The 14,998-nt window shown below is 46.4% G+C and overlaps 1 protein-coding gene across 1 annotated transcript; it reads left to right on the top strand.

The window, feature by feature from the left end:
- Positions 1–12,423: 12,423 nt before the first annotated feature.
- On the top strand, positions 12,424–14,538 carry LOC141113623 (E3 ubiquitin/ISG15 ligase TRIM25-like). The gene has a single exon (XM_073606838.1). It carries the CDS (start codon positions 12,978–12,980, stop codon positions 14,520–14,522), a length of 1,545 nt encoding a protein of 514 aa, XP_073462939.1. The 5' UTR covers positions 12,424–12,977; the 3' UTR covers positions 14,523–14,538.
- Positions 14,539–14,998: the final 460 nt, after the last annotated feature.

Here is a 14,998-nt window from a genome sequence, read left to right as displayed (position 1 = left end):
TATAGATCCGTGGATGGAACCAACATCAATAGTGCTCAGCATCAATGGATAAGAAAAGATGGGTACTCTTACCAAATCTGTTGGATTCCACTGTCAGCGACAGGGAGTGAATAAGGCAGTGAGCCCAACCGGGCAGGTAGAGGGATATCCAGGATGGTGGAGCTGGCAAGGTGGACTTCAACCGAACCTCAAGGGATCATCAAACGAACCTCCAAGGATCATCAAGGCAGGTCATCGAAGTAGGAATTCCAAACGCAAGACTTTGGAGGCATGATGTGCCACAAATGGCCCAAACTGGGCGATCGCTCTCATCCAGATAGTATGTAAAAGAAAATTAAAACTACCGCATGGTGCAGGTAAAAAAGGGGGGATTTTTATTTCTAAAAAGCCAAACAAATAAAATTGTGATCACTTTAAAAGCAAAGGCAGCATGGAGAGGGGGTAACCGCCCGACACGTTTCGACCTAATGGTCTTCTACTGGGGCATGCCCGTCCGACGCATTTCGACCTAATGGTCTTCTACCGGGGCATGCCCCAGTAGAAGACCATTAGGTCGAAACGCGTCGGACGGTTACCCCCTCTCTATGCTGCCTTTGCTTTTAAAGTGATCACAATTTTATTTGTTTGGCTTTTTAGAAATAAAAATCCCCCCCTTTTTTACCTGCACCATGCGGTAGTTTTAATTTTCTTTTACATACTATCTGGATGAGAGCAATCGCCCAGTTTGGGCCATTTGTGGCACATCGTGCCTCCAAAGTCTTGCGTTTGGAATTCCTACTTCGATGACCTGCCTTGATGATCCTTGGAGGTTCGGTTGATGATCCCTTGAGGTTCGGTTGAAGTCCACCTTGCCAGCTCCACCATCCTGGATATCCCTCTACCTGCCCGGTTGGGCTCACTGCCTTATTCACTCCCTGTCGCTGACAGGGGAATCCACCAGATTTGGTAAGAGTACCCATCTTTTCTTATCCATTGATGTTGAGCACTATTGATGTTGGTTCCATCCACGGATCTATACCACCCCCACCAGTCCTTTTTGGACATCTACCATCCATGAATGTCCCTTCTGTGTTCTGACACAATCAGACACTCCATTATTTCACATTTTTTTAGTTTGAGACTTTATAATTTACCTACCACAATATGCACCATCAAGTTTAAAGATGGACTTGATTTTACCTTTGTTTACTTTGTTGAAAATTCACTCAGCGCTGCATTTTTTACTTTCTATTGTAAAATGAGCACTGTTGTCATATGATGTCCTCCCAGGATCGCGCCTCCCATGCTCCCCACGGGCCTCACTTAGGGATGCCACCTTTTCTTCAAGCCAAACCCGAACACCTTTAGCGGCGCACTGCAAAATTGTATTTTTAAGGGGGGACGCTGTGGACTCTGGTGTAAGGGGGTTTCTGATCACCAGACCTCCCACTTACATCAGAGTTTCCAGCATTCCCCCTTAAATTAGGGTTCTGAAAGCCCCCCTTACATAAGAGTCCACAGGGCACCCCTTACATCTGGGTCCCCCTTATCTTAGTGTACTCACTCGCTTGGGGACAGGAGAGAGAAGATAGGGAGGGGGGAGACTTCAGTCACAGACATTGGATGGTGAGCTCACTCACCTGAGGATGGAGGCTCAGGCATCGACACCTTTCTTCCATGATGTATCTGCCAGTTGCTGAGCTCCAAACATCCAGCCCACACATCCCTTTCCTGAGGCTCAGAATGCCAGGCATTGGAGTGTGGGTGGGAAGACAGTGGGGTAGGGGTGGGAGGAGGAGCAGATCAAGCCCTCTCTCCTGTCCATGAATGGGGATGGGGCCAATGTGCACACCTATGCACTCAGCGTTTGTGGTACTTGGTTACTTGGGGAGCCACAGTCCATTCTGAATATTGTGCCTGGGTTTCAGGTGGTCTGAAAACCGTACACATGATTCAAAACCCAGACTGTCCGGGTGAATCCCAGACAGGTGGCAAACCTAACCACACCCTGGCGCAATCTGTCACCCGCTGTGTCCACCAGACATGGCCGATGACAGATCACTGTACTGGCCTGCTGCCAGTACCATGTGACCAATCACAGCAGATCACATGACAGTTGTACACAATGAGAGCCTTTGTTACATGCTTTTCATTGTGTACTATTGTGATGGGCTCTCTATTCACAGTCATCACATGGTACAGACAGGGCCAATCCAGCCCATTTTTACCATGTGATTAGCTGTGGCCAATTACAGCTAATCACAATAGTAAACACTGAGTAATTTCCATTCAGAAAAAATGGTTGTTTATAACTGTAAAATGCACAGGTATAAACAAACAAAAGTAAATAAATCCTAGTCACCTCCCCAGAGTAGTACAGTGTTACTATGGTAACACTGTATTGTGCTGGTTACTGTATGTAGACAAAAAAAAGAATGTAAAAAAAAAAGTTAAAAAAAAATATTTAACAATTTTTTTTTTTTTTTGTTTGCAATAGGTTTTCATTCAAAAGTTTTAACAAATTTCTTAGGATACAAATAGTATATCAGTACACAAAGATCCATGCACTCTCAAAAGGTGACCAAGTGTCTGATCCATATGGCTGTAATGTAAAAAAAATTATAACGGTAATTACAGTTGAGTTATGCCGCGTACACACGAGCAGAAAAAGTCCGACCGAAGCTTTTCATTGTCTATTCCGATCGTGTGTATGCCTCATCGGACTTCCTCCCTCGAAAATTCTGACGGACCTAGAAAGAGAACATGTTCTAAATATTTCCGACGGAACCAGTTCCTATCGGGAAAACCGCTCGTCTGTATGCTGTTCCGACGTACCAAAAACGACGCATGCTCTGAAGCAAGTACGAGACGGAAGCTATTGGCTACTGGCTATTGAACTTCCTTTTTCTAGTCCCGTCGTACGTGTTGTACGTCACCTCGTTCTAGACAGTCGGACTTTGGTGTGATCGTGTGTACGCAAGACAGTTTCAGCGGAATTCCGTCGGAACTCCGTTGGAAAAATCTTCAGGGTTTATTCCGACGGGAAAACCGGTCGTGTGTACAGGGCATCAGGCTACTGCCCGCTTGGGCCTGAACGGAGTAATTATAACTTCTCGGCAACGTTAGATCAAGCTGTAGCGCCTTTAGCATAGCTCAAGATCGGGGCCCTTATCACCAAAGTTGACCAGGTACTTTATTCTGCATAGCTCCCACATTGGTGTAAAAAAAATGAGAGGCTCCATTTGCATCCATAAGGTAAATCATTGAACATAAAAGAGAAAAGAAGAGGGAAAAAAAAGAGAAAAATAAAATAAAAATAATTAAAATAAGATAAAAAAAGAGGAGGGGGGGAGAAGAAGGGAAGGAGAGAAGAGGAGAAGAATAAAGGTCAGAAATCCCAAGCAGGAGTCATTGCCCTCGGCCTAGGCCCGCTACTATCCAGTTCTGGAGATTATGGAGCTTGGAGGTACTTAAAGCGGGATTCCGGCCGTAAAAAAAAAAAAAATTAAAAGTCAGCAGCTACAAACACTGTAGCTGCTGACTTTAAATAAGTAGACTTACCTGTCCTGGGTGCCCGCGATGTCGGCCGCCTGAGGCCGCCCCGTCCCTCGGCTCTCGGGTCCCGGCACCGCCATCCTAGGTAAGGGAAACAGGCAGTGGAACCTTGCGGCTTCACTGCCAGTTTCCTACTGCGCACGCGCGAGCGGCGCTCTGTGAATGGCCCCTTGGTGTTCTGGGAACACACAGTTCCCAGAAGACAACGGGGCCGCTCACCGAGGAGCAGAAGACTCCGGGGAAAAGGAAGACGCAACTTAGGAAAACTACCTAGCAACAAGGGTTTAGGTAAGTTTAAACTTTTTTCTTTTTTTTTTCAAATTTTTATTTTTTTATTTTTTTTTTTAGGATTTTTGGTGTAATTTTTTTTTTTCAGGGTGGCCCTCCACTTTAAACCAGGGGGACCACACCCTGACACCACTGCCATCAGGGAATACAGTTTCCATGAAGGGGTGTACTTAGTCACCAACAATGTTTAGGTAGGTTGTATGAGTTAAAGTACCATTTACAAGAATGACAGGATCCAAGGTTTCCCAGCAGAACATTGCCCAAAGCATCACACTGCCTCCGCCAGCTTGCCTTCTTCCCATACTGCATCCTGGTGCCATCTCTTCTCCAGGTAAGTTACGCACACGCACCCGACCATACACATGATGTAAAAGATAATGTGATTCATCAGACCAGGCCGCGCTCTTCCATTGCTCTGTGGTCCAGTTTTGATGCTCACCTGCCCATTGTAGGCACTTTTGGCTGTGAACACGGGTCAGCTTGAACACCTTGACTGGTCTCCCGCTACACAGCCCCATACACAGCAAACTGCGATGCTCTGTTTTGATTTTACTAAAGCTGGAGAGTGCGAAATCTGGTGCAGCTGGGCATGGTAGCCAATCGGCTTCTAACTTCAGCTTGTTCAATTAAGCTTTGACAATAAAATGTGGAAGCTGATTGGTTTCTATGTAGAGCTGCACCAGATTTTGCACTCTCTAGTTTTAGTAAATCAACCCCTTTTGTGTCCTGACTTCTTTCTATCAGAACCAGCATTAACTTTTTCAGAGATTTGAGCTCCAGTATCTCTTCTATTGAATCGGACTACACGGGCCAGCCTTTGCTTCCTACATGCATCAATGAGCTTAGGCTGTCCATGACCCTGGTGCCAGTTCACTGATTTTCCTTCCTTGGACCGCTTTTAGTCTGTCCTGTTCACTGCAGACTGGAAACATCCCAGAAGAGCTGCAGTTTGGCCCCTGTCAAAGTCACTCCGATCCTTATGTGTACCCATTTTTTTTCTGCTTTCAACACATCAACTTCCGGTACAACATGTTCACTTGCTGTCTAATTTATCCCACCCATTTTCAAGTTCCATTGTAATGATATAATCAATATTATTCACTTTAACGACTTCAATACCAAGGACGTCATATGACGTCCTTGGCTTTGAGCAGGTATATCTGAATGATGCCTGTAGTTACAGACATCATTCAGATATTGCCGGTTTCAGCCGGCAAATCTCTACACCATAGGAACGATCATAGCGGCCGTTCCGCTGCTTGATCGTTCCTATGGGAGGCGAGAGGGGACGTCCCCCCCCCCTCCCGCCGCCCCCCGGTGCCTGCTCCGACTCACCGTTACGATCGGTGAGGCGGAGAGTGGATCCACCGGCGCCGGATGTAGATCATAGAGATTTCCGGCGGACCAGATGGTCCCCGGAGTCTCTATGATCGTCGGAGGCCGGACGCGATGTTATGACGTCACGCCCGGCCTCTCCATTCAAAAAACGGCAATCGGCTTGGAAGCGGCGATCGTTTTTTTTTTTTTTTTTTATTTCAGGCTTCCCAGCCTGGTGGTGAGATATGGGGTCTTATTGACCCCATATCTCACTATTAAGAGCACCTGACATGTCATATTGCTATTACAAGGGATGTTTACATTACCTTGTAATAGGAATAAAAGTGATCAATTTTTTTTTTTTCAAAAAAGTGTCAAAATAAAAAAAAAAATATATATATATAATTAACAATAAAAAAATTTTTTTTTAAAGCGCCGCTGTCCCCGTGTGCTCGCACGCAGAAACGAACGCATACGTAAGTCCCGCCCAAATATGAAAACGGTGTTCAAACCATACATGTGAGGTATCGCCACGAACGTTGGAGCGAGAGCAATCATTTTGGCCCTAGATCTCCTCTGTAACTCAAAACATGTAACCAGTAAAAAAATTTCAAGCGTCGCCTATGGGGATTTTTAAGTACCGAACATTGGCGCCATTCCACGAGCGTGTGCAATTTTGAAGCGTGACATGTTAGGTATCTATTTACTCGGCGTAACTTCATCTTTCACAAAATGCAAAAACATTGGGCTAACTTTACTGTTTTGTTTTTTTTTTTTAAACACAAAACAGTTTTTTCCCCAAAAAAAACACGTTCGAAAAATTCCTGCGCAAATACTGTGTGAGATAAAAAGTTGCAACATCCGCCATTGTATTCTCTAGGGTCTTTGCTAAAAAACATATATAATGTTTGGGGGTTCTATGTAATTTTCTAGCAAAAAAATGATGTAGGAGCAAAGTGTCAGAATTGGCCCGGTATTGAAGCGGTTAAAACAGAAGCCGGTCTGACGTTATGTTGGTTTCTGTTGAACTACCAGCGGGACACACGTACCAAAATTCAGCTGGTTCTTGCTGAACTTGCCAAATTTTGGTACATGTGTACCGGGCTTTTAGTCCCTTTCAGTTTTCTTGCAATCTCTGCTCATTTTTAAGGTTCCGTAGGCACATGGGGCTGTCTCGCTCAGCCATTCTCAACCAATGTTCCTTCAGAGGTTACTAAGGATTCTTTGAGCTGTGTCTGATCTCCCATTTGATGGTGTCGGCAAAGTTCTGGGGTCGGTGCCAGCAGCATGACTCCAATGATCTTCCCACTGACCACCAATGTAAAGGGCCATTTTTTTTACTAACTGGTTTGAGCAGGGTTTCCCTGAGACCTGAAAATGATTTTAGGGTTCTTCTGGGGTACAGAGGTTGAGAAAAACTGGTCTAGCTGCTATGTGATCCTCCAGGTGTTGTATTGCACAGGTGCAGTGTACAGCTCCTCCGTCTGCAGCTTGTCAAAGTCTATGGCAGGCTTTGCCTGGATGGGGCTGATCACTGTACTCAGTGGTACTCATGTTTAGAGCCCTGTGCATTGTATACAATATAAAATACATGAAGAATGAGTACATTTACATCAGTTTGTACATCTGTCTTCAGTTCAGTTTGGTTTATATCAGAATAAATTATACATATACTTTTTTAATATGTCCATTTTAAAAAAAAATTTTTTAAGAAAATAGTTATACATGAACAAAAGTATAAACAGAAAATATGTTTCTTGCTTAAAAATGGACTTAAATTGACCGTACAAAAAACGGACAACATCCGCTTATGTCCACAAAAACAGAAAAAGAACCAAACCTTTTCCATTTCTTTCTGTGGTCATAAATGGACTTGGATGTAAGCTGATGGCCCAATCAACCCTTCTACCGATATCCCCTCCACCTCCTAACAGTAAAATGCTGCTTAACTACTTCCCACCGCGCTAAAGCCAAATGACAGCTACAGCGCTGGCTTACTTTGCCGGGAGGCCGTCATATGATGTCCTCCCGTGATCGTGCCCCCTGCAGTGCATGGGCAGAGCTCTCTGTGATCACTGAGTCCTTTGGCCCCTTACCACGTGATCAGCTGTATCCAATGACAGTTGTTTACAATGTAAACAGAAGCCGGTTATCATCACACCTTTTCTGGGGAGAGCCGATAACCGGCTTCTGTTAAAGGGACATCTACACTGATCAGGGCACTGATTATCAGTGTCCTGATTTATCAGTGCAGTTCCAACAGTGCCCACCAGTGCTGCCAATCAGTGTCACCTATCAGTGCCCATCACTGCCGCCTATCAGTGACACCTATCACTGCCGCCTATCAGTGCAGCCTCATTAGTGCCTATCAGTGCCACCTAACAGTGCCCATCAGTGCCACCTCATCAGTGTCACCTATCAGTGCCCTTTAGTGCTGCCTATCGGCAGGGGCGTTGCTAGGGGGTGGCTATTGGGGCTATAGCCCTGAATCTGGGGCCCATAGCCCTGAGTCTCTTGCTGCAGGGTCCCTGCCTAACCAGCGGGTTGCGGCTGCTGCGGTGGGCTGGCTGCATGAAAGAGGCGGAGGAGAGAAGCAAGCAGGCGGACGAGCAGAGATGACATCTCTCTCCGGCCGCTCCACATCAGCGCTCTTCACAGCCGGCCGGGCCTCTTCAATTTAGGAGCGAGGTGTGGTGAGCAGCAGCAAGATGTCATCATCTCTCACTGCCCGCCACACATCAGCGCTCTTCTGCCCTCACAGCACGGTGGAGTGGAGGTCACCTGCTTCCTGTCATCGTGGAGCTCCACTTTGCAGCCAGACCCCCTTGCTTCAATGTCGAAGGCGCGGCGGGGAGCAGCAAGATGACATCATCTCTCACTGCCCGCCCCGCATCACTGCTCTCACTAAATGGACCAGTGCTGTCAGCCTGCCACCAATGCAGCGTTAATGCACATTTGGTGGCACTGGCTGGCATGGCAAGTGACAATCCACATCAGTTGGCAATTGACAACCCACATCTGGTGGCCGGGAATGTAGCAAGTGACAATCTGCAAATGGTGGCAGGAGATGTGGCAAGTGGCAATCTGGAAATGGAGCCAGGAGACGTAGCAAGTGACAATCTGCAAATAGTGGTAGGAGATGTGGCAATCTGCAAATGGTGGCAGGTGAAGTGGCAAGTGGCAATCTGCAAATGGTGGCAGGTGACGTGGCAAGTGACAATCCACATCTGCTGCCAGGTGAAAGTGGGAAGTAACACGCTGCATCTGGTGACAGGCGACGGTGGCAAGTGACATGCTGCATCTAGTGGCAGGAGATGTGGAAAGTGACACGCCCAGGGCTCCCACTGATTCTGCATAATGGTGAGTTGAACCACTTCATTATATATTAGAATGTTACAATATAAATAATGCGCTTCAATCAATCACCCTGACACCATATCAACCATGGTGCCAGGGTGATTGAAGCACCAACACCAGCCATCGCCCGTGTAAAATTGCTTACCCCTCCCCCGCTCGGGCATGCAAAAAGGTTGGTGACCGCTGCTATGGGCTTCAGCCCCAGATCTTTTGCAGACCTAGCAACGCCCCTGCCTATCAGTGCAGCCTCGTTAGTGCCTATCAGTGTCCATCAGTGCAGCCTATCACTGAAGCCTCATCAGTGCACTTCAGTGAAGGAGAAAAATTACCTGTTTGCAAAATTTTATAACCCTGATATATATATTTTTTTTTTTTCAAAATATTCTGCCTTTTTTTCATTTGTTTAGCAAAAAACTAAAACTCCCAGTGGTGATTATTGATTAAATACCACCAAAAGAAAGTTCTATTTGTGTGGGAAAAAAAATGATAAAAATGTCATATGGGTACAGTGTTGCATGGCTGCGCAATTGTCATTCAAAATGTGACAGCGCTGAAAGCTGGAAATTGGCCTGGGCAGGAAGGGGTTGAAAGTGCCCGGTATTGAAGTGCTTAATAGTACCCAGCTTTCTTCTGTCATATCCCCAGTCATGTTTGTCGGGCATTAGCACCACCAAATATGACCCTTTTTCAAGTGAATGGGGCTGAGCTGCAACTTCCCTCGGGGGCTCACAAGCAGCAGTCCTTGCCTTTCCTCTGAAAAGTAATCCGCAGTCCAGTCCATTTTTGGAGTTTTGTGTGGAACGTGTCAGATTTGGCTTTTTGTTTCTCCACTTTTTTGTATCATACCAATACAAACAAAAGAAAAAAACATGAGAATACCTAAACATTTGTAATTGCAACAATCTTCTGGGTAAAGTGGGGCATTATCTGACAGAATTGCAGGGGGGCAATATTTTTGGCCATGACCAGTGGCGGAATTACAAGGGTCGCAACAGTCGCACTTGCGACTGGGCCCTGGCATTCCGTCACTGTGGGAGTCCTGATAGAGGACACTGATGGACACTGATAGAGGACTCTGATGGACACTGATAGGGGGCACTGATAGGATTTACTGATGAGCACTGAAGGGGAGGCACTGATAGGGGACACCGATGGAAAGCACTGATAGGGGACACCGATGGGAGGCACTGATAGGATTTACTGATAAGCACTGAAGGGAGGCACTGATAGGGGGCACTGATAGGGGGCACTGATAGGGGGCACTGATGGGAGGTACTGGTGGGCACTGATAGGAGGCACTGATAGGGGGCACTGAGAAGGCACTAGGGGGCACCGATGGGAGGCACTGGTGGGCAATGATAGGGGGCACTGAGAAGGCACCAGGGGGCACCGATGGGAGGCACTGGTGGGCACTGATAGGATTTACCGATAAGCACTGATAGGGGGCACAGATGGGAGGCACCGATGGGATTTACTGATGAGCACTGAAGGGAGGCACTGATAGGGGGCACTGAGAAGGCACTAGGGGGCACTGATAGGGGGCACTAAAAAGGCACTGATGGGGGCACTGATAGGCTGCACTGATAGGAGGCATTGATGAGCACTGATAGGCAGAACTCATAGGCTGCACGGATGGGCACTGAGGAACACTGATGATGGGCAGCATTGAAGAGTACTGATAGGTGGCACGGATGGACGCTGTTAGGCAGCAGTAATGAGCACTGATAGGTGGTGCTGATAGGCAGATTTGATGGGCACTAATAGGCGGCATTAATGAGCACTGATAGGTAACACTTGTAGGCGGCATTGATGGGCACTGATAGGCGGCATTGATGGGCACTGATAGATGGCACTGATGACTGGGGCACTGATTGTCCATTGACAGTTAATGGCAGTCCTAACCGGCAAGTCTGTTTACATGTGATCAGTTGACATCACATGGTAAATGGCCATTGTGATTGCGCTGGATGCACGTCCCAGGGGGCATGCTCCATGGACATCCTCCCAAAATTGGAATGGAAGGGGGGCCCATCATGGTTTCTTGCACAGGGGCCCTGAAGGTTCTAGTTACGCCTCTGACCATGACTGTATATATCTAAGAGTAAATATTCTGCTGTCCATTGCCCTGGTTCCTATCTGTTCAGATTATTTCTGATGATTATGCCATCTCCAGGGTCTACCGCCTACAACACCTGAGGGACACTATACCATTTTTTTGTACTTTTTAAATAGGATTATATGTATAATTGTAACACCAATGAATACATTTCCTTCAATGCATCAAGTGATATTTTAGAGAATTTCATTATCGGTTGGCATTTTTTGCTACCAGTGACAACACCAATGCAGGGGCATTTTTTTCTTTGCACTGATGTCGGAGTATTTCTTTCTTTGCCACTGCTAGCCACATGTTTTAAGCCTTGCTTACATTTGCATTCAGGGGGTAGTAAAAACAGATGGTTGAGCCACAGTTTTACCACCTAATAATCTGGCTTGGCTGCCAGAGCGAGTTGTAAACATACAAAGCATTTGCAGGTATGGCAGAAATGATACTCCCATGTCACGTCACATCACAACCACTGTGCAACCATGTGCAATGCATGAAGTTGTCACATGATGGGGCTAGGTTTACGAGGTCGGCACTATTTCAGTGCCAACCTGTGTTACTATTAACCTCGCCTCATGCACCACTGGGGAAGAGGGGTGCCTTTATTCATCTTTGCACCAAGCGCTGGATGACTGGCAGTGAGACCCCCTTCACACTGGGGCGTTTTTCAGGCGCTTTAGTGTCAAAAAAAGCGCCTGAAAGAAGCCTCATCTGCAATCCCAATGTGAAAGCCCGAGTGCTTTCACACTGGGGCGCTGCACTGGCAGGGCGCCAAAAAAAGTCCTGCAAGCAGCTTCTTTGCAGCACTTTCGTGTTTTTGACACCGGCTGGGTGCACCGACGGCCCGAGCCCTTTCACACTACCAGCGCCCGAAAAACGCCCCAGTGTGAAAGGGGTCTTAAGCGGCGCTTTACCAGCGTTTTTGTCGGGCGCTGGCAGTGTGAAAGGGCTCAGGCTTTCACAATGGGATGGCAGATGAGGCTTCTTTCAGGCGCTTTACAGGTGCTTTTTTTAACGCTAAAGTGCTTGAAAAACGCCTGAAAAATGCCCCAGTGTGAAAGGGGTCTGAGGGTAATGAAGGTGGACCGTCAATGAATGGGCTTGTTTTATTGCACATCGCATATAAAACACACAACTTCAGTTTATTTTCCATAAAGAGCTCCATCAATGTAATGTTCTGTTCTATACATTCCTTCAGCAGGGAGAAGCATTAAACTGGCCATAGGGCCAGTTCACACCACATGCAGGCCAGTGCGTTTTTTTTATGTATCAAAAACGCATGGAAAGTAGGTTATATGGTTTCCAATGGCATTGTTCACACCAGTGCGGTCCGTTCCAGGGCTTTCCCGTTCCAGAAAAAAAAAAAGTAGAACATGCTGCATTTTTTCTGCACTGGACTGTACTGGAACGCAGTAAAATGCATCAAAAATGCACTGAAATGCACTGGAACGCATCAAAAACACACTGAACCCCAGTACAGTGAAAAAGAAATGGGAAAAAATAAGAAAAAAGTATCAGGAATGCATCCTGAACCGTTTTAAAAATGCACCGGAACACGCCAAAAACACGCATGCAGAAACACATCCGGAAAATTTCTGGAGTTCGTTTTTGTGGTGTGAACCAGCCCATAAACAGTTTAGATTTCTCTTGCTCAGAATGCAGACCACTCGATAGCCCCTTCCACAATGGGGATAAATCTCCTGCTACTTACTGCTATCACTGCTTTTTTTTCTAATAAATAGTTCAGTCAGTAAATTTTTCACGTATTGTCGGTAAAAAAAAGGTTTTGCATTGGTAACTCTGATCTAGATCATATTGGACGTGTGCAAATCTTTGCCTGCCGGACCCGCATGCCTCCTATACAGCAGTTATATATCACTGCAGGTATTTCCATCCTCCTTCCTTACCGTGTCACTTTACGCCCTAGACATTGCTCTGTACCTTTAATAACCTATGTGGGTGGGGCAGTGATCACATGACGAGGAAGTCGAAGTGTTTCTGACTGCGGAGGGGAAAGCCGGCACAGAATCTCCGAGCAAAGAGAGTGGTCTGAAGAAGGCACTGAATGACCCCAAAGAGCGGTGAGATCAATTTTTGAACGGATACAAAGGAAGTTATTGTTTGGGGGACTTGCAACATTGGAATGTGATAGATCCATCCAGAGCTGCTACAAGGTATCAAAAATCTGAGATCCCCCAAACTGTGTTTAAAATCTTCAAATATTTGAGATCCTGGAGGGGGTGCCTGGACACGTCTATGAATGGTGAGCTGGACAAGTGGAGCTCCGGTGACTCTTCCTGTATATTATTCCACCCGTCTTGTTTAGCAGAAATTGAACAAACTTTCACTTTCATTTCTCCCCCTGCTGGCTACAATGGCATCTGCTGATCTGAGAGATGATCTGAGCTGCTCCATCTGTCTGAACATTTATACGGATCCGGTAACACTGAGATGTGGGCACAACTTCTGCCGGGAATGTATTGACCGCGTGCTGGACACTCAGAAGGCATCTGGACTTTATACCTGTCCAGAGTGCAGAGAGGAGTTCCAGGAACGACCTGTACTGTATAACGCTAGAGTCCTACGGAACATAGCGGAGAAGTTCCTTATTTCTCAGCCCGTTCTGGAAGATACGGGAATCTATTGTACTTACTGTTTAGACTCTCCTGTACCGGCTATAAAATCCTGCCTGCACTGTGAAAGTTCCCTATGTGGCAGGCATTTGAGAATCCATGCCAAGTCACCAGAACACGTCTTATCTGATCCCACCAACTCCCCGGGGAACAGAAAATGCTCCATCCATAAAAAGATTGTGGAGTATTACTGCACCAAGGAAAGGGTTTGTATCTGTGTATACTGTATTGCCGAGGGAGAACACAAAGGACACCAGGTGGAGAAGCTGGATGAGGCCTCCAAGAAGAAGATGAAGAAGCTGAGGAAAAATCTGGAGATGATAACATCAAGCAAAGCACGGGCTGAGAAACAAGTCCAGAGTCTGCAGAAACGTAAAACAGATGTACAAAAAAAGGCAGCCGGTGTAATAGAGAGAGTCACTGTCCTGTTCAGAGATATCAGGAGAGAGCTGGAAGAACTTGAGAAGAGAGTCCTGAGTGAGATTTCCAGGCAGGAGGAGAAGATCTCACAGTCTGTGTCCAAAGTTATCCAGCAGCTGGAGATACAGAAGGACAAGTTGTCCAGGAAGATAAGTCACATTGAGGAATTGTGTAACACCACCGACCCAATGACCATCCTGAAGGATCAGAACTCGGATAAGGAGGACATCTGCCAAACCGAGCCGGAGGATAATATGGACACACAGATTCCGAGTGAAGGTGATTTTTACGAGAATTCCATCACAGACGGATTACACAAATTATCTGACTTTATAAAAGATATTCCCCTTAGTATACAGAAACTAGAAGGAGTTTTACTTGATGAGGAAACGGCCTCTAATAATATAAAGATTTCAGGGGATTTGAAAACTGCATCTTTGTCAGCAGCAACAATAAATTGTCTAGAAACTCCCAAAAGATTTAAGCAATGTCAGGTTCAATGCAGAAGTTTTTCTTCAGGACGGCATTCCTGGGAGGTGGACACGAGTAATTCAACCATCTGGAGAGTCGGGTTGTGTTATCCCAGTATGGACAGGAAATCATATATTGGGGATAATAAGTATTCCTGGTGTTTGCGAAGGTGTTATAATGAGTATAATATGATACATAATAGTACAACTATATCATGTGTTTACAACCCTACCAGTCATAAATTCAGGATTTATCTGGATTATGAGGTCGGGCGGATCTCTTTTTATGAGCTGTGTGACCCCATCAGGCACCTCCACACCCTCACCACCACCTTCACCGAGCCCCTCCATCTTGTGATCGCTCTTTGGAATGGATCAATGACTATTACCAACTAGGAATATATTGTGCTGTATGTTTCATTCTCGGCAGTCAGTGACAGTTTTAGCACTTCACCCAAATCTGATCTGTATTTGGCAAATGCTGGATAGTTATAAACTCATGTTGGTTTCTTATCCTTCTCAGGGATTTCAATGGTGAAATCTTTACAAGGGGCTCCCATTGTGGTAAATTCATAATGCAGGTCTCTTGAACCCATTGGGAAAGAGAGCCCTGACTGATGGGGGCATAGCCAGGGCGGAGTATGGTGACCAGGGGTCACGGTGGATTGGTGGGGGGACGGGGTGGGGTTGGGCCTGAGCTCACTAAGGTGATTGCCCCAGGGGATTCTGGGCCTTTTGGTGAAGAAGATCGGTAAGAGCTGGCTGAACCCCGCCCTGTCCCTCCAACCATGGACACCGAGCTTCTTCTGGCCAGGGTCCGAGAGATGGCTCTTCAGGGTCAGGCAGGGTGGCTTTTCTCCCTCCTGACTCCT

This window comes from Aquarana catesbeiana, linkage group LG12, assembly GCF_042186555.1.
Source record: "Aquarana catesbeiana isolate 2022-GZ linkage group LG12, ASM4218655v1, whole genome shotgun sequence".
Taxonomy (NCBI): Eukaryota; Metazoa; Chordata; class Amphibia; order Anura; family Ranidae; genus Aquarana; species Aquarana catesbeiana.
The sequence above is the reverse complement of the archived record's forward strand: the minus strand, read 5'-3'. Positions and strand labels throughout refer to the sequence as shown.

Excerpts from the sequence above, each read along its gene's own strand:
- LOC141113623 (XM_073606838.1), top strand. The coding sequence starts at position 12,978 with ATGGCATCTGCTGATCTGAGAGATGATCTGAGCTGCTCCATCTGTCTG.